This window comes from Caretta caretta, chromosome 7 (genome assembly GCF_965140235.1).
Source record: "Caretta caretta isolate rCarCar2 chromosome 7, rCarCar1.hap1, whole genome shotgun sequence".
NCBI lineage: Eukaryota > Metazoa > Chordata > Testudines > Cheloniidae > Caretta > Caretta caretta.
The window spans coordinates 9,123,207-9,142,799 of NC_134212.1; the positions used below are offsets into that span (position 1 = coordinate 9,123,207).

The following is a 19,593-nucleotide window of genomic DNA, read 5'->3' on the forward strand; positions in this document are numbered from 1 at the left end:
ACAGCTGGGATGCCTAGTGAGATAAGGAAACTACCACCATGGGCGACTCGTGAACCTCTGGCTGGGGTAGGCTAGCCCCAGCCCCACCCCTTCTGCCTGAGGCCCTGCCTATTCTGTGCGCCCCAGAACCCAGAGCCCCCCACACCGTAGCCACCAGCCCCCGCCCCGACTGGCTAGTGCTTGCAGTCGCCCCACCAGCCCCAGAGCACCGGGAGGGAGAGCACACAGCGGCACCGCTGCAGCCTCCTCAGCCCCAGGAAAGCGGGTGGCATGGCCCCAGCCTGGGACCCTAGGGGCGGAGTGTGGGTGGGGCCACGCCTGACCACTTGGGGAGTCTCAGCCTCCCCCACCCACTGCCCATGACTACCACTGTTGACTAGGTGGCAACTGTGACACTGGCAGACCAGGTGTCTGCACATGCCAAGGCTCCCAGGTCTCTGCTGAACACTGATGAATACATAGTTGGAACCCATCTGACTCATCTGTGCATTAGTACTATTAATATAAGTATTACAGTTATAAAAATGTGTTTTGTATTTAGACTTTATGAAATTCTTGTAAGTTGCTGCCTGCATTAATCTCACTTATAATACCTATATCCCACATTATAAGGTAATTCTTACGTGTTTGCTCTGTAACAGTAAATTACCAGACAGGACAGAAGCATTAACACGTGTGAAAACTAGGCTTTGTCTACACTAGCATTTTTGTTGGTAAAACTTTTGATGGTTAGGGGCACAGGTGCTGACTTTGTCCTTTCCGGGGGACGGAAGGGGGGGGAAGAAGAGGGGGAGGTTTGTCCCCTACTCCGCCCCAGGCCGCGCCCCAACTCCACACCTTCCAGTAAGCCCCAACCCCTGCCCCACCTCTTCCCGCCCTTGCCCACCCCCTACCCCAAGGGCACCTCACCCTCTCTCCTCCCCCTCCCCATCAGCTCCTCCTGCTAAACGGTTGATCTGTGGCAGGCGAGAGGTGCTGGGGCTGCCAGTGGGTGCTGAGCAACCACCATTTTTTCCCCCGCATCGGTGCTCCATGGTTGTGGGGGACGGGGGAACACCCCTCAACTAACAAAAGCGCCAGCGTAGACAGCAGCATGTCGGCAGGAGAGCTTCTCCCACTGACATAGCTACTGCTGCTCGTTTGGGGTGGTTCAATTATGCCAGCGGGAGAGCTCTCTTGCCAGCATACACAGGAGATCTTACAGCGGCACAGTTGCAGCGGTAAGGCTATGCCCCTCCAACAAAAGATGGCCAATCAAACACAAGATGTACCACTGTAGAACATCAGAAGACAAAAGGTTTTGTAGATTGTTTCTCCCACCCCATGAAGAGGAGACATGCATCTGAATTCTTCCCAACAGTTGAATTTGCAACTTGAAGCAGAAGGGGGAAAGGAATAAAAAGCCCTAAAAACGAGAATTATCTTTTATGCTGCTTGGACTCTGAGGGGCAAGCATTACTAAGCATAAGCAAAAGATCCTCAGTGCTTGGCTTAGCCATAAATGACATACAGAGCTTGTTTATTATAGAAGCTTCTATTACCATTTGAAATTTAAGACAAACATATACACACACAAATGGTTAATCTGCTTTAACTTTGTAAATAACTGTTATTTCCTTTTCCTAGATAATAAATCTTTAGATAGTTTATCAGAGGATTGATGTGAGATCTAAGGTGCAACTGACGTGAGGTAAGTGACTGGTCCTTTCGGACTCAGAGTAACCTGAACATTCTTGTAATTTTTGGTATAAGGGACCATCTATCACTAAGGCAAGCTTGACTAAGTGACAAGATAGATCAGAGTACCCAAGAGGAATGTCTGTGACTCCATGATTAGGCTGTTACACTGCCTGAGGAGTTTACACTTGGTTGGTGAAATCTAAGAGCTGCATACCTCAGCCACTTTGGGGTTTGTGCCCTGCTTCCTGACAGTCGGCCCTGGGGTTGGTACTCATGCTACTGAGCCACCGCAGGAACGCTTGACAGCAACATCGACGAAGAACTACAATAATAACATCAAACTTCTCTGATTGCTCTAATATACCTCCACTCCAAAGTATGAGAATCAATACTGTCTTTAATGCAGATGACATACTAAAAAGAGCCCTTCATAGGAGTGCCATAAACCTAGGTCTGGAAAGCTAAACTGGGAATTTCACATCTGATCACCAAGGTTAAACTAGCTACCTGTTATGGCAGCCAAGAGGATATTAAGCTTCTGAAAACATGAAGTGACATTTGTGTCCTGATCTTTCACAGCAAATCACAATAAAATAAACTAAGTCTGATCCTTGTAAGCAGGCATTAGAGATGGACGTTGTTCATTCAGGACAACATCTGCAACTACTGAGGTATTTCAACATCTCAACTAATGCAATAGTGAAACACCAATAAAAAATACAGTTATTTCAAGTGAAAGTTTTCTAGAAAGACCCCCATAATGAACTGTATAAAAAAACCTAACTACAGCTACATAAAGTTATCCCCCAAAGGAAGACTGAGAAAGAGTGCAAACAAAGAAGAACTACAGAATTAGAAACAAATGATGAAGAACAGTTAATGTACGGAGTGAAAGCATCCAGAAACCATATGCCCCAAACTACTGAGAATCAGAAGAGGGACCATGATCTCCAAACCACAATGAAGTACAAGGGAACAAAAGCTATTATGAAACCTCTCAAAAAGACTACCTTCTATAGTCAGAGTTAAAGGCACCAATATCAGAATAAAGTGATTTACAGAATGTGACTGCAAATATATCTAACCTGTTTTAAATGCTGCAACTCCTCTTCTAACTCCTTAATCTTTTTGCTCTGTTTTGTATTAGTATTTTCATTTTCCTTCTCCTTCATTCTTAACTTCTTAATGATGTTGGAATTGTGTAGTTGCTGTTTTGAAAGCTTTTCTCCTTTAAAAAGAAAAATGTGTATAAAGTTAAGTATTAGCATGCCCTTCCATCCTCCAATGTAGTGCAAGATTTGTTTTCTCTAAGGAGTAACAGTATCACCAAGAAATATGATTTTACATTGACTTCTCTATAGTGCTTAATTTCAAATATTAGGGCACCATATAGCACCTATTGCCATAGTATCTGCATGTTACACTGTGCTATATTAAGGATAATTAATGCCACTGCCATATGGACTACATTATTTACTATAAAAAGACATTGGAATCTACATAAATCAGCTATTATTCCAGTATTAAACTAACAGTGAATCAGTGCTAAAGCTGCTTATTTTCTTCTCTCCCAATCACTTCAACCTATAGTATTTTTACACTGCTACTGACATGGCAGGCTTATAATGTTTTCTATTGTCAGTGGATTCTGGCCATCTTAAATGTATAGTCATCATTCCTCCGATCCCATTGGAACAGGCGTAGTGATGTCACAATGCCTGAAAACTTCCCTCTTAAGGGTATGTCTACAGTACAAAATTATGCTGACTGCCACCACAGTTATTAAATTGCTTTTTCATGTCCATACTACACTCCCTCTGTCGGCGGTGAGCATCCTCACCAGGAGTACTTGCACGACTTAACTGTCAGGGTGCGACAGCTTCTGAAAGGCAGCAACAGTCAACGTAAGCAATGCGGTATCTACACTGAAAATGTGTTGACCTAACTACATCTACATTGACTCTACCCCTCTTGTGGAAGTGGAGTTAAGTTGGTGTAGTGGGCGAGTCACACCAGCAGAAGCAACATTTTAGTGTAGACACTTAGAGAGTTAGATCGACGTTAAGTTGCCTTACATCAACCTAACTCTGTAATGTAGACCAGGCCTTAGTCCCCTTATTCTATAAAATACACATTTTTTAGTTTAGTGGGTTGGGTTTTTTTTACATGAAGTCAGCATACAATTATTTATGTGAATGAATACATAACCCCTAATAGTATTTCACAATCATTAATATATCCTCTACGTGGTAAGTAGGAACTCCCATTAAACAGATAGGTTAGTAACTGAGGCATGTAAGCAAGTCACTTGATGCCCTAAGTCAACACAGCCAGGATTTGAACTCAAAGAGTCCCAAGTCACAGTCCTATACTCTATCCGCTAGGCCACACTTTGATATGAATTATAACTGTTTCGCTATGTTGTGGATAGATAAAATAAATTAACTGATATACAAACTACACATCACTCCCAAATGGAAGGAGTCAGTGCATACTGCAGAAATGTGTCAGGGTTGGTATGAACAAACTATCAAGAACTGTCAACATATGAATGGAGGACACTTGGAGATACAGTTGAAGACTAACACCTGTCTACATTAGGGACTTCTGCCACCAGAATAGCTATGATCAGGAATGTGAAGAGGTGTGATCCCTGACCAACACAGGTGTGACAGCAGAAGTAGACTTAGCTATGCCAGTATCGCTTTTTTCGTTCATGGGGGGTGGTTTTACTATACCACTACAAAGCCCAGCTTTGCTGGTACAGCTGCATCCACACTAGGAGCACTTGGCCAGTATAATAAACTAGTAGTCCTACACCAGTAAAGCATTCCTAGCATAGACACAGCCCAACTCCCACCATGGGAGTTGGGCACCTAACCTGCTTAGGTAATTTTGAGAATCCCACTAAGCACCTATATGCATCTTCGGGCACCTAAATACCTCTGAGAATCTGGCCCATGTTGACAAATTGTTTCCTATCACTTCACTATCTACAGTTAATACTTGTTTGTTCAATAAATCAGTTTTAAATTCAAAACATGTTTTGATAAACTTGTTTTTCCTTCTTATGCACCCAGCACATTAAGGTAATTTTATTTAATCAATAAAAATGGTTTTAAAATGTTATTTATATTCACATAATTGAATTCCAATTTCAATCCAAATGCAGCTTGACAAAAATCCCAAGTAAAAAAATCACGTAGTAAACAAGAAATGCATCATTCACCATTTTCTAACGATAAAAAAAGCAAAAGGAAAGAATCTGAATAAACATATGTTAAGCTATATAATTGCTTAAATGAATATGTATAGATATAGTGGATCTTCCTGGCTTCACCAGATTTAGTGTAAATGCTGCATCTGGTTGCAATTCAACAAGTTTTAATAGTTACACCAACTAACAAGAATTAAACTTTAAGAAACGAACTAAAAAGTACAAATGCAAAACAATATTTAAATCAATTATTTAAATCAAAGTTTCCTGCTTACTGATTTAAATCATTATTAAAATTTGTGATTTAAACCAGTAATCTAAATCAATCCACACTGGCAGGTGGGGACAGGTGAGTAGCTACACGCATGCCGTCAACAGCAGCAAGAGTGCCAGGAACTTTTCAGGAGAAGGCACATCACCAGCATTGAAAATGGCTCTTTACAAGTAGCTCCATTCAGCTCTCAGCCTAACTTTTGTGACTCTTGCCCTAAGTCACTAAAAATAACTTCTTTGAACCCCATCAAGGGCTGTGAAAGACTAACAGTGAACCTGACAGAGGCCAACACGCATTCAAGCAAAAGGTACTAGACATTTTTCCAGGGGATCTGGAGGATAGAGAATTTGACACCTGCTGTGACAAATCTCATTTTCCTAATGTAGATGAATGTATCCCATGCTGCTGATCTAATTTTGTTTGTGACAGAACAAAATATTTACCATATCTACCTGTACAAGGCTTCTACACACAGAGTTCCCTGTCAAATCAGAACGTAGAGACAGGGGATGGAAATTCCCAAGTTCTCCCATCAATTTGGGGTTTGCTATACCCACACTTTGATGTTTAAAAAAGTATGGATAGGAGTGAGACTCATTGCTTAAACATTTTCCACACGTAGAGGATATTTGAAATAACATGACATTGTCATGTAAAATCTAAAATAAGACAAAATGCATTAAGACACTTTTAAAATCTCTTTACTATAAGACGTTTACCAACTTTACCTTCTTGCATTAGTCCTTTGATTTGTTCATCCTTCTCCTTCAATAGTTCAGCTGTTTCATTACAATTTAGTCTAGTTGCCAATTCTTCTTTAACATTCTTTACTTCCTGAAAAGGAGGAAATATTCTTAGTACTATTTATAAATGTTAGCCTTTTTTTAAAATACACATATGTTAAGTTACATGGAGCTTTTATCCACTGGAAAAATAGATATGGCCCCAAATATAGCATAGTTTCTCAGATTCCTAAAAAGACTTTAGACCAGTGGTTTTCAACTTTCTTTCATCTGCAAACCCCTAAAAAATTGCGAACGGAAGTGCAGACCCCTTTGGAAATCTTAAACATAGTTTGCGGACTCCCAGGGTCAGCGGACCTCAGATTGAAAACTACTGCTTTAGACTTTTTATTTTAGAATAAACCTGTAGTTAAAAGAACGAAAACAAATTCTTCTGCAAGAACTAGGCAATAACTGTGTGAACTCAAAGATGCAGAAGGTGATAACTAGCCTTAAGTGTATATTTTATAAGTTCACTGACACCCCTATTATTTTTGGGGAGTTCTATAGCCTGTATTAAGCAGGAGGTCAGACTAGATGATCACAGTGGTCTCTTCTGGACTTGGAATTTATTGAATATCCCTATTTTCTCTTTTCAACCAGAATTTTCTTTTGCCTTTACCTGGGGGAGATATGATTGTTCGCTATAAATATATCAGATGGATATATACCAGGGAGGGAGAGGAATTATTTAAGCTCAGTACCAATGTGGACACAAGAACAAATGGATATAAACTGGCCATCAGGAAGTTTAGATTTGAAATTAGACGAAGGTTTCTAACCATCAGAGGAGTGAAGTTCTGGAACAGCCTTCCAAGGGAAGCAGTGGGGGCAAAAGACATATCTGGCTTCAAGATTAAACTCGATAAGTTTATGGAGGAGATGGTATGATGGGTTAACATGATTTTGGCAATTAACTGATCTTTAACTATTCATGGTAAATAGGCCCAATGGCCTGTGATGGGATGTTAGATGGGGCGGGATCAGAGTTATTACAGAGAATTCTTTCCTGGCTATCTGGCTGGTGAATCTTGCCCACTTACTCAGGGTTCAGCTGATCGCCATATTTGGGGTGGGGAAGGAATTTTCCTCCAAGGCAGATTGGAAGAGGCCAATCTGGCCAACCTGGGGGGTTTTCGCCTTCCTCTGTATCATGGGGCATGGGTCACTTACTGGAGGATTCTCTGCACCTTGAAGTCTTTAAACCATGATTTGAGGACTTCAATAGCTCAGACATAGGTGAGAGGTTTATTGCAGGAGTGGGTGGACGAGATTCTGTGGCCTGCATTGTGCAGGAGGTCAGCCTAGATGATCATAATGATCCCTTCTGACCTTAATATCTATGAATCTATTATTCCTATTTTAAACCTTTGTGACGTAGCAAAATAAACAAACCCAGAACTATTTAATTCATGCAAGTGAATATCACATGATGTGGGATTCTACTTCCTCCTAAAAAGAAGTACAACCCCAGCTGCTTCAACACACATTTATAGGGGCATTGACAAAACAACTTTTATAATAAAGCATTTTTTTAAATCTGAAATTTTTAAGAATGTTTTTCAATTATGCTGTTTAATTTACTTTTTGCAGAATGACTTTGAACAGATCACCCTAAGCAAAATGCTTGAGTGTTTGAGCAGTGAATGTTTAAATCCCAAAACCCTTTTCTTTTTTATAAAATCATGAAAACATCTCTATCAGGTCTTGTGGCGCTTGTCCCACCAAAACACAACACAAAAAACCCCCCAAACCTTTATATTGATATCTAGGTTACTTCACAGTGGCTCATGTAAATGTCATGTTTTCCTAACCTCCATTTTTATGATTTGCTCCTAACGGAATCTGAGACTTTTTAGAGTTATAAATACTAATTTAGCTGGGAAGTTGATTACCTTTTTAGCTGCATCTCTCTCTTTGCATGCTAGCTGGACCTTCTTTTCAGCATCTGCTATTCGCTGAGTAAACTCCTCTTTAAGAGATGAAATGCTACTGCTCTCTTCTTTCACTCTAAACATTTCACTAGATTTAAGACATTTTAGAATAGTCCAATGGTTATGCTGACATTTCAAACTGCATTCAACAAGCTCTTATAATAAACTTTAACTAGCTAGACACAAAACATTGACACTCATCAGAAACACAGGTCTTTAGAAGATCTTCACGATTTAGTTAAGTAGTGCAACATAAGGTTGGCACTTCAATTATTTCATCGAAAACACATTATTCACTAATCAAGCTCTGCGAATGAATGGGTAAACATACAGCAGCAGTACAAGAAGAGTTACACTATGTAAAAGACAACTGTTTATTAAGTTATTTAATAAACAAAAAATCATGACTACTTCACAAATAAACAGTTGTTTGAATAAAAATGAAAAATATTTGTTTTATTGTATCACACACCTAAGTAGCCCCCATTTTTGTTGCAATAAGTCACAATTTAACACTTATAAGCAGAACTGTTGCTATTTTGATACTTACTCTTTCAGGTTATCGTAAGCTTCTTCCAGGCTTGCCTTCTCTTTACTAACACTTAATAATTGTGTTTCCCTCTTCTCCAGCTTCTCAGTTAACAAATCAATCATCTGAATAAAATTTTAGATATGAAGATCAAAAACAGTTAAATGATGGAAATAGCATGTTTTTTTTTTCTTTAGTTGTGTTTTGAGGTTGGAATTCTTTTGATACTTTTAGGAACTTTTGTTTTAAAGTCAATGAAGAATGGCAAGAATGGCAATGGTAAGCTTTTACATCTAATTATATCAGAAACAGACTCTGGACCTTTTGAAGCTATTTACTTTTCTAAACTTTTAACAAAGGGAATTCCTGGCTCAACTAAAGTTCCCATTAAATTCAATAGTAGCTCTGCCTGAGTAAAGTGTGCTAAATAGGACCAATAGTCTCCACTATTTTCCTATTTGCTTATTTTGTCAGATAAACTTGCAGATGACAGCTTACAATTGTGGCATCTGACAACTAAACTTTGAATCCTTTTTTCATGTTTCTAAGAGATAAAGATGTTATGTAACTGCGAGAGTAATTGCTTCCAAAATGCTTCATTTGTAACAGCTGTTTTAAGTTTTCACAATAGGGAGCAGAAGTTTCATTTTACAACTACTGGCCATAAGTACTACACAAAAACTCAGACATTCATCAGCATGAAGTTAAGAAACAAGAAAAACAAGGCTCTACACTTTCTAGATTTTTAATAAATAAATGTACATGATTAAGCACTCCTTTATACTTCTCATTTCACAGTTTTGTGGCACTTTACCATAGAAGAGGCATGACAAAATGCAAATGGCATCTACAAACTATGTGTAACAAATATAAATCAAGTCAAATTCCAACAACAGGTAAAGTATGTGCACCAAACATGTCATACAATCTAATTTGGGCAAATGTAACTGAAAATCTGCCGTATTTCATGAACAATAACAGGTTTCTAAACCAAAAAGTCTTCCCTATTCAATAATTATACAATTATCTAATTAAACATAATTATGTAACAGCCCATGACTGTATACTTTTCTGCAACATTTACATCATAATTCTGTACAATTTTACACAGACATTAAAGAGGAACATGCTTATTAATTTTCTTTGAAAAGTGAATTAACTAAAGGTGTTTCATAAACTCGGACACTTTTTTCCCATTGCTATTATTAATAGTAATATTACTGCTATGCTTACAGGCTCAAACCAAGACTGGGCCCAATTGTGCTAGGCACTGCAGGAACAGATTATCCACGACGAGCTGACAATTTAAAATAGACAAAGGCTGGGAGGGGAAAGAGGCACAAAGAAGGAAAGTGTCTTGCACAAGGTCACACAGCAGGTCAGTGGCAGAACTGGGAATAGAACCCAAGTCTCAATTTCCAGTCCAGTACCCTGTCTGCTGGACCATGCTTCCTTTCTACATTTCTCCTTTTTGTATAATTAAGTTAGCTATCCAATTTATACTTATTCTAGTCAATACTCACTATCCTGTTTCTCTCCTTGACCTTAAAAACCTGGTTTACCTAGTCTTTCTAAAGTATCTGCTCGTGAGAAAACCTAGGTCATTTGCATCTTTCGGGTGTAACACTTCTCTAGGAGAGGCAGTGGCGCTGGAACATGTTTTATAGTGGGGGTGATGAAAGTCATCAAAACTGTCGCCAAACTTTTTACCTTGTGTGCCTTACCCCACCCCTGTCTGTACCCCCCATGCCCTAGAACTGGGGCCAGGAGCAAGGCCGTGGCTCCAGGACCGGGGAACATGGACAGGGAAAAGGGGGCAGAGGCTGGGACCACAATTGGGGGTGGGCGTGGAGCGCCGGGAACCCGCAGGCAGGGCCTGGAGCTGAGCCCAAGTTTAAAATCTGGGGGTGCAGCACCCCCATCCCCGTAGTTCCTGAGCCTATGAGGAGAGGGCTTTAAAATTGAAATAATGCTGATGCATTGTGTAAATTAAGATACTGTATAATGCAGAAAAAATGTTTTCAGCATGATTTCTGATTAATCAAAGTTGTTTCCCATTTCAGAAAATGAGTTACTACTAAATCTATATATTACAAAGCCAAATATATACACGCCTATGAAAGTGTATTAAAAATATTTTCAAGCTGATTCTATGGGTAATCAGTTTTACACAGCTTGCATATCTATACCTGCAAATTGATTGACTGTTGTAAAATTATCAGGAATTATCAGTAACCTTTAGTATTTCATCATAACATTTTCAAGGGGCTCCTTTCACTGTTTATCTGATAATCAGTCAAATTTACAACGAAACCGCTAGATGTATGTACACCTGACAAAAATACTTCTTGAGGGCTTATCTACACATACAGCATTACAGTGGTGCAGCTGCACTGGTGTGCTGTAGCACTTTACTGACGCTGCTACTATGATAACAGGAGAGCTTTTCCCGTCAGTATTACTAATCCACCTCCCCAAGAGGTGGTAGCTATGTTAGTGGGAGAAGCTCTCCCATCAATATAGCACTGTCTACACAAGGGGTTAGGTCAGTAGAACTGCGTCTCTCAGGGCTGTGGATTTTTCACACCCCTGCGTGATGATGTTATACTGAGATAAGTCTGTAGTGTAGCCTGAGCCAGATTCTTGCTAGTAGGCCTCAAGACAATGCACTGAAAACAGCAGTATGGACATTGTGGCTCAGGGTCCCAAGCCTAGGGATCAGATGGGTTTAAGAACCCAAGCCACAATGTCCATACTATTATTTTTAGCATGCTAGCTCAAGCCCCACTAGCATAAGTGTCTACCTAGGCTGGGAGGTTCTCTCCAAGCTGCAGTGTAGACATACCCATTAAGGCCCCAGTCTTGCAGTCAGGTCCACACAGACTGATGCTTGCAACCACGCAAGCTCTAATGATTTCACTGGGATTCTGAACAGATGGAGCCTTACAATGCAGGATCAAAGAATTTTCCATTAGTACAGAATGATGCAGTATGGACTTATTTGGTCCAGATATAAGTCAATGCCCAGGGGTCAAGATCAATGTAGCTTTACTCACTTATATCTGGGATGAATTTAGCCCACAGAATGCATGTTGTATGTTTGCGCAACATATTTTATAGTTACCTTGCAAAGCTCTTCCTTTTCGCAGTTCGCTGTAGGCAACTTTTCAGCACCTTGCTGGTGCATCAGAACCTCCTCTTTGACAGTCTGTCCTTCATCTGTTTGTACAGCAGCAATCAAAACATCTGGTTGCTCAGAGTTAACAGGGGTCGCACTTCTCCCACTTTCCTCCATTTCAGTTTCCTCTGTGTGTACGAGTGTCTCATTCAATTCTTCTTTAGATTTATTTTTCATGGGGTCAACCATCTCAGTCTTTGTTGTTAAAGGGCTGACTGTGAGAGATGCTGAAGCACAACCTCTGCCTGATAATTCGTCATCTGAATTGATTTCACTTACACTTCGGCTGTCTAACGACTGCACACTAAATGAGTCAATTCTTTCAAAAGCATCAGAGGAGCTGCAACTCTCAGTCAGTTTCTGAAAGTCATCTAAACGATTATACTCAGCACAGGCAGATGTTGATAAGAGCTGAAAGGAAGTTTGCATGAGATGAAGACTGGATTTTGACTCTGTAGCCTCTTGTCTTGAACTTACCGAGCTTTCACTCATTACACTTTCATGGTCCAAAACTTCAATATCACTAGTTGTGGATGTCCCTGAGGAGAAAGTGCTAATAGGAGGTGAAGGTGTGTTGCTTTGTCTGTCCTCATTTTTCTGTTCCTTACTTTCCAAACCCAAGACCTTTGTCTCTGCAGTAAGAGATTGTGCAGGGCTGTCAGGAGCACTTCCTGGTCCATCATTTCCTGCATTAGATTTCGCATTAACAGCAACTTCCGGTACTTTGAGATCTACTTCCGGTACTTTGAGATCTGGAGTCGCCACTTTATCATCAGTGCCTTTGTTTGTATTCTCTTCATGCTTAGCATCAGTTTCAAGTGCAGAACTTTCTTCTAGTTTTTCCTGGGGAACATCAAGGTTTTCCAAGTCCACTAGCACAGATGCAGAGGAATCTTTTGCTTCGGTCTCAGTTTCTACTAGTGTTTCTGGCTGACTGCTGCATAGAGATTCCTTTAAAGTGCTTTTCACTTCTTCTTTGGGACGCTGTGATTTGGTTGGAGGTTTAGACACCACTGGACTCTGCTGTATACTCTGAATATCTGTTGTAGAGAGAAAGGCACTGAAGAAATTCTCAGATTCATCCACCACTGTCCTCCTAACTGGTTTGGTGATTGCTGTTGGTGATGATATTGACGGACTTTGAGGTTCTATATTTGAGTTTAATCCCCAGGTAGAAGTATCCCATCCTCCACTTGTAAGGGAATTTGTTCCTAAAACAAGAAGTAAAGAAAATCAGCCATATGAAAAACGTCTAAAATATAAAAGTTATGGTTTTGCAGTACTGGCATTGTAAGATGCAACAATACAGAAAATGAACAAAAAAAGTTATATGATGTTGAACATACAGCATGAAAGAAGATATACAGATAGCTACAGTACCTTTTATTGTTATTGCAACCTTATATTTTTACAAGTAATTGTCATAGTTTAAAGGAGCCATAACGATTCAATGTACAGAAGGAACTCCAGAAAGGTAGAGCAACACAGATGAAAATGACTTTCTTCTTCCCAGCAACTGTGGAGCGTCACTGGTGGATAGAAAGGCAGACAAGAGTTATACCAAGATCTGAGAAACAGCTGAAAAAGGTGGATATGAGTATTAGAGAGAGAGAGTGTGGAATAGGTTCATACAGAGTTTTGAAAATCATAAAGGACTATTTCCAAGATGGAAAGGAAACTAATGAAGGGGATAGGGAATATAAGCCGCTTACTGTAGTGAGAGTAGGCTAGTCACAGTGATCTGGACACACTGAAGTTTAGAGTATTCACTCAGAGCACAAAAGAGCGAATTGCAATTATCAGGGTTTAAAAAAAATTACCTGTCATTGGCAAGTGGGAAACCAATTCTAACAACTCAGACAGTCTAAGCTTTCAGATTTTGAAGAATTTAGGACTAAAAGGTTCTAGCCTTTATGGTTGTGACAATAAACTTCCAAACACAAACCAATGGAACAAACTTTTTGAGGCAGCTGACAAACAACTCCAGTGCCTTGGGGGCTGTTCCGAACCTCCTCAGAAAGGGTAAAACCAAGACATTCCTTTATTTTCACTGTTGCTATGCCCAATCTTGTGGGGCAACAGTAAAACTAACAAGAATCCAGTTAGCTGCACTCTGCTCCTCAGTGCTGTCCCACAGCAGCAGACAGGGTACTGCAACTGTTTGCCTTGGACTTCCACTGCATCCCTCCCAGCCTCATCTCTCATATTAATCTTTGTTTGGAGGGTTTTGTTCTTTGCCTAGTATATGTTGGGTAGGATGTGAAGAATTTCATTGTTAAATATTAGTAGTGTCATAAATGCAGTAACTGACAAGACAATATGGAACAGAAAACATTTGGGGTTCAAGAATAATTTCCAAGATATTTCTCACGTGTAATCAAACCCCTGGGTATCTCACTACTTATTTCAGACTTATGTAAAAAGAGATTTCCCAACAAATATTTAGTTAAGGCATACAATAGTACACTAACACAAAATCTGTAAGTTATAACACTCAATATCAATGGTTGCACTAGTACATTATTGACTACATCATACTTAGCAACATCAACATTTAAAGTTTGGGTAAGACACTAATGGCTTCATTGCCAAAAGTGCTGAGCACTAAAAACTCTTATTGCCTTTTGTGTGAAATGCATGTGATTCAGCACATCTGAAGGTCTGGCAAGTTTGACAATACATATGCTTATTTTTAAAAAATAAGCCAAAATCACTAAAATGTGTTTTTATCTGGTCCACACAGAGTTTGCTCTAGACCTCTGAATTACCTTTACTGATGTCCTTATGAATTTCATATTGTTATCACAAAAACTTAAATACAACTGACATTTTAAAATGATTTGGTATAATACTAAAAGAAGAAGGGATTGAGTTTTGTGTAACCTTTGTTCACACAAAACCCCCACTATTTAACTTATATTACACTGAAGCCATCTGACAGGTGGCTACTGCTTTTTACTAGAAATGCTTATATATTAAACTTTGTTTATACTTCACTATCAGCCTGGAAAACGCTCTCCAACTGTCCTTTGTTCGAGATTCAAGTTTACTTGAAACAGTAAACATACTGTTATCTCGGTTTTACTGCTATATTATTCTAAAGATATACACAACATTTGTACTAAGGATATTGATTGACTATCATTACAGCTTCCTGAGTCTCTTCATCCTGCATCCCTAATTTTAAAATATTGTCACATATCAGGATTTCTTCATTTTGAAAAGTATAGCCTAGAAAGAAACTCAATACTATAATTTAAGATGAATTTTTCTTTCAAGTTCTGTATTAATGCTGTGCCTTATATGAAAAACAGACATCACCTCATCATATTTAGACTATGGCAAACTTTCTACAACCTAATTTCTTTAATAGACATTTGCAGGCAGGAATGTGCAGTAGTTCATTCTGTCACAAAATGCATTAACTTCCGCATGAAACTCCACTGAATTTCTATGAATTTCAGGGATTGATGCAGCAGACAGCTGTCATTCCCTACTTCCCCCAAACACTGATAGGAAAGGGCAAGATGCCAGTATCAGAATTAGGCAAAGGAGTGGTGGAGAAATCATATTACTTAGCCCTGGTCTACACGGAGGGTGTGTGTGTGTGTGTGGGGGGGTGGATCGGGGGTCAATCTAAGTTATGCAACTTTAGCTACGTGAATAAAATAGCTGAAGTCAACGCACTTAGATTGACTTACCGTGGTGTCCTCACCGCGGTGAGTCGACTACTGCCGCTCCCCCGTCGATTCCGCCTCTCGCGGCAGTGGAGTACAGGAGTTGACGAGAGAGCGCTTGGGGGGTCGATTTATCGCGTTTAGACTAGACGCAATAAATTGACCCCTGGTGGATCGATCACTGCCTGCCAATCCGACAGGTAGTGTAGACATCCCTTAGACATTTCTCTCTTCACACCTGTCATACTCATTGAGCAACAATGAATTAACAAGTTTCTTGAGTACATGAATTAAAAGTTTATCCTCAAGGCATAAGCATATTAACATTATTCAACATTGGGAGTATTATTGTCAGTCATCAATTGGAGTAGAGGAAAAAAAGACTAATATCAGTTCCAGCAATTCCTCATTTTACACCTTTGGGGAAAGCGCTAGACCTCTTTGTGCCTATTTTCCTTCACCTGTAATATGGTAAACATATTAGGAAGCTTAAGTAATTGTTTGCAAAGAGCTTTGAATACCTCCACTGGGGTTATATAATTGTAAAGTGTTGGGAAAAAAAATACAGAAGAAGTTGTGAAAGAGGCAGAAAAAAATCTTGTTTTCAAGGCAGTCTCCTCAACACCTCCACAACAATAAATATGACAGCAGATGGTTCTGCCAGAGGGTCATGTTCTGTCCTCAAACACCACTCACTACAAGTGCGAACACTGGTAGGCAGAACCTGGCCTTCACACAGCACCTACCTCTGTGCTGCTGCCTAGATCAGTGGTTTTCAAACTTTTTTCCCATTCCCGAAAAATTTTGAAAGGAAGTGCAGACCCTTTTGGAAATCTTAGACATAGCCCTGGTCTACACTGGGTGGGAGGGGAGATATCGATCTAAGTTACGCAACTTCAGCTATGTGAATAACGTAGCTAAAGTCAACATACTTAGATCTACCCACCATGGTGTCTTCACTACGGTGAGTCGACTGCTGCCGCTCCCCCCGTCGACTCTGCCTGCGCCTCTCGCGGTGGCGGAGTACAGGAGTCAACGGAAGAGCGCTCGTGGGATCAATTTATCGCGTCTAGACTAGATGCGATAAATCAACCCCCGCTGGATCGATCGCTGCCCACCGATCCAGCGGGTAGTGTAGATACATACCCAAAGTCTAAGATTGAAAATCACTGTTCTATGGTAATGACAGAACCCTTAGACATAGTTTGCAGGCCCCCAAGGGTCCACAGACCACAGGTTGAAAACCACTGGCCTAGACTGTAAGCATCTCAGAGCAGAGACCATATCATTTTCTATGTCTTCTACACCAACAAGCCCCTTGCGAGCAAGCATGAGCTCAGCAGCACCTGGGTACAAGGGGAAAAGTGGGGCATTGCTCCAATGCACTCAGACAGGGTTCCCCAAACTGCCTGCCCAGTTCAGACACCAAGGTGATAATCACAGCAGCATGTGGGTATCGGGGACAGTGTGTCACCACAGTGCAGTCAGACAAGGCACCCCACCCTTGTCTTCCCAGTTCAGATACCAAGGTGATGGGCAGAGCAGTGCATGGGTAGCACATGGGTCAATGTGCTACCCCAGGGCACTCAGAGAAGACGCTCCACACTGCCTGCCCAGTCCAGACACCCTGGTGATGGGCACAGCACAGCGGGGACCAGGGGACAGTAGGGTTACCCCAGGGCACCCTGCGCTGCCTGCCTAGTTCTGACGCCCCGGTGACAGGCACAGCAAAGCAGGGGACCAGGGACAGCGGGGTTACTGCAGGGCGCTCAGAGAGGTCGTCCTGCGCTCCCTGCCCAGTTCAGACGCCCCGGTGAAGGGCACAGCACAGCGGGGTACCAGAGAACAGTGGGGTTACTCCATGGCGCCCCGCACTGCACGCCCAGGTCAGACACCACAGGGATGGGCACAGCAGAGCACGGGGCCGGGGACAGCAGGGTTACCCCAGGGCGCTCAGAGAGGGCGCCTGACGCTCCCTGCCCAGCTCAGACACCCCGATGAGGGGCACGGCACAGCACAGCGGGGGACCAGTGGACAGTGGGGTGACCCCCGGGCGCGGCCCGGACACCCCGCTGAGGGGGCGCGGCCCGGCGGGGTCGGCCCCGGGCGCGGCCGCTCGCACACACCTACCGCCGCCGTGGTCGGGGATGACGGGCTGGGCCCAGGGGCTCTCCTCGGCCTGGATGTCCAGCACCCTGTCGATGGATTTCTGGGCCTGCGACAGCGCCTGCTTGGCGAAGCTCGAGAGCTGGGAGGCGTTGAACCAGCTCATGCCCCCGCCCGGCTCGGTCCCGGAGCCCGGGGGCGCCGCGGCCAGGCGGGGAACGCGGCGCGCGGGGCCCTCGGTCCGCGGCAGGGCGCGGGGCGCAGCAGCCACGGGCGTGAGGCCGGCGGCACCACCCCTAGCCCGAGGGAGGGCCCCGCGCATGCGCACGTGGCGCACCTCCACGTCGCAAACTCGCCAGCAAACCCAGCGCAGGCTCACTCGGCGCCTCAGCCGGCAGGTGCCCGGGGGGGGGTCATGTGACTGCGAGTCTTGCCGCCGCCATAGCTACCGCGGCACAACACAACTCCTTCCTGCAGCTCGAGCGACTTCCGCCTCGGGACCCGCCTCACTTCCGCCTGGGTATGTGTCATGGCGGACGGCAAGGTCGCGGCCTCGCTCTCACGCGAGACGTTCCCAATCCTGATCGTCTCAGGTCCGCCTTGGGCCCGGTCAGGGCGAGGGACCACAGCTCCTGCTACTAGGGGCTTTGTCTTATACGTGCAATTCTTCCTCCCGTCTCCTGCACTGGGGGGGGACGGGTCCTGATTTTTCACACCGGCTGTCTGGTCACCCTATCTTCCAGGACCCGGCCCCCGGCCATGACTGGGCAATGGCAGATGCAAGGATGGGGCAGGTAGCAGCGAGGATACCAAGATAGCGATCGCACCTTCGGTGTATTTCTTCCGTCCTCATTCCTACAGGAAAAACAACGAGGAATACTTGGGGCATCTGAGAGATTAACGAATGTATTTGGGCAGAAGCTTTCAGGGGCAAAAACCCACTTCATCAGGTGCATGCAACTGCTGAAGTGGGTTTTAGCCCACAAAAGCTTCCTCGGATGAAGTGGGTTTTAGCCCACAGAAACTTATGCCCAAATAAATTTGTTAGTCTCTGAGGTGCCACAAGGACTCCTCATTGTTTTTGCTGATACAGACTAACAGGGATACCCCTCTGATTTCTACAGGAGCGATTACTCTCACTTTTAAAAAAGGGCAAGCTTCTACTGCAGGTGCTTGCGGGGGACGGAGGAGAGAATCTAAATACCCGAACCCACTATATGCTACAGACACAAAATGCCAAAAGGCAATTTATTTATTTATTTTTAAATAAAAGCATGTTTTTTGCAGCCTGACTGCTGATTTTTGAATGCTTGGAATTGGCAATACAACTCCAAAAGGCCAGGAAAATTTAGACTGGATATTTGATTATTTTGATCAGGAGTACAGAAAGGGCATTTTTTCATATGAGGGCAATTGGTCTTTGTTTATTTACTATAAGAATCATGAAAGCAGGGAAGCTGGACCTACTTCTTATTTAGAAAGGTGTGTCAATTTTTAGAAAGTGTCAATTCTAAGAATGACAGGTTTCAGAGGAACAGCCGTGTTAGTCTGTATTCGCAAAAAGAAAAGGAGTACTTGTGGCACCTTAGAGACTAACCAATTTATTTGAGCATAAGCTTTCGTGAGCTACAGCTCACTTCATCGGATGCTTATGCTCAAATAAATTTGTTAGTCTCTATAGTTCTAAGAATGACATACTATTCGAAGTAATTTACTCAAATAGCTAAAAATAGTTCTCTCTCTCTTTTGACTACAACTTATCAAAACTGGTAAAGATTTATGAAATTTTTCATCTAAGTCCCATATTTAAAAATATTTCAGCCAGCTTTAATTTTAATGTTTAAAATGGTTGTAAATGCAACCATATTTTGCAAGACATGTTCATGTCAGTGTTTTCAGTGTGTATGGTCTTCAGGTTCTTTCTACTTAGAATCATAGAATATCAGGGTTGGAAGGGACTCTGGTCCAAACTCCTGCTCAAAGCTGGACCAATCCCCAACTAAATCATCCCAGCCAAGGCTTTGCCAAGCCTGACCTTGAAAACCTCTAAGGAAGGAGATTCCACCGCCTCCCTAGGTAACCCATTCCAGGGCTTCACCACCCGCCTAGTGAAATTTTTTTTCCTAACATCCAACCTAAACAAACAATATATACCTTATACATCTCTAAAATCTGGGATGGGAGAAAATGTTTTAAGAAGAGAAAGGAAGGTATGT

The 19,593-nt window shown here is 42.2% G+C and overlaps 1 protein-coding gene across 1 annotated transcript in view; it reads right to left on the reverse strand.

Annotated features, from left to right (window-relative positions):
• Positions 1-17,652, reverse strand: part of TMF1 (TATA element modulatory factor 1) — a 35,430-nt gene extending 17,778 nt beyond the window's left edge. Inside the window, exons 1-6 of the mRNA XM_048857374.2 lie at positions 17,402-17,652; positions 11,541-12,805; positions 8,438-8,541; positions 7,849-7,975; positions 5,900-6,005; positions 2,766-2,908 (exon numbers count right to left, since the gene is read on the reverse strand). Coding sequence (XP_048713331.1) covers positions 2,766-2,908; positions 5,900-6,005; positions 7,849-7,975; positions 8,438-8,541; positions 11,541-12,805; positions 17,402-17,543 — 1,887 coding nt within the window. The 5' untranslated portion in view covers positions 17,544-17,652. The remainder of the gene's footprint in view (positions 1-2,765; positions 2,909-5,899; positions 6,006-7,848; positions 7,976-8,437; positions 8,542-11,540; positions 12,806-17,401) is intronic.
• Between the last annotated feature and the right edge of the window lie 1,941 nt (positions 17,653-19,593).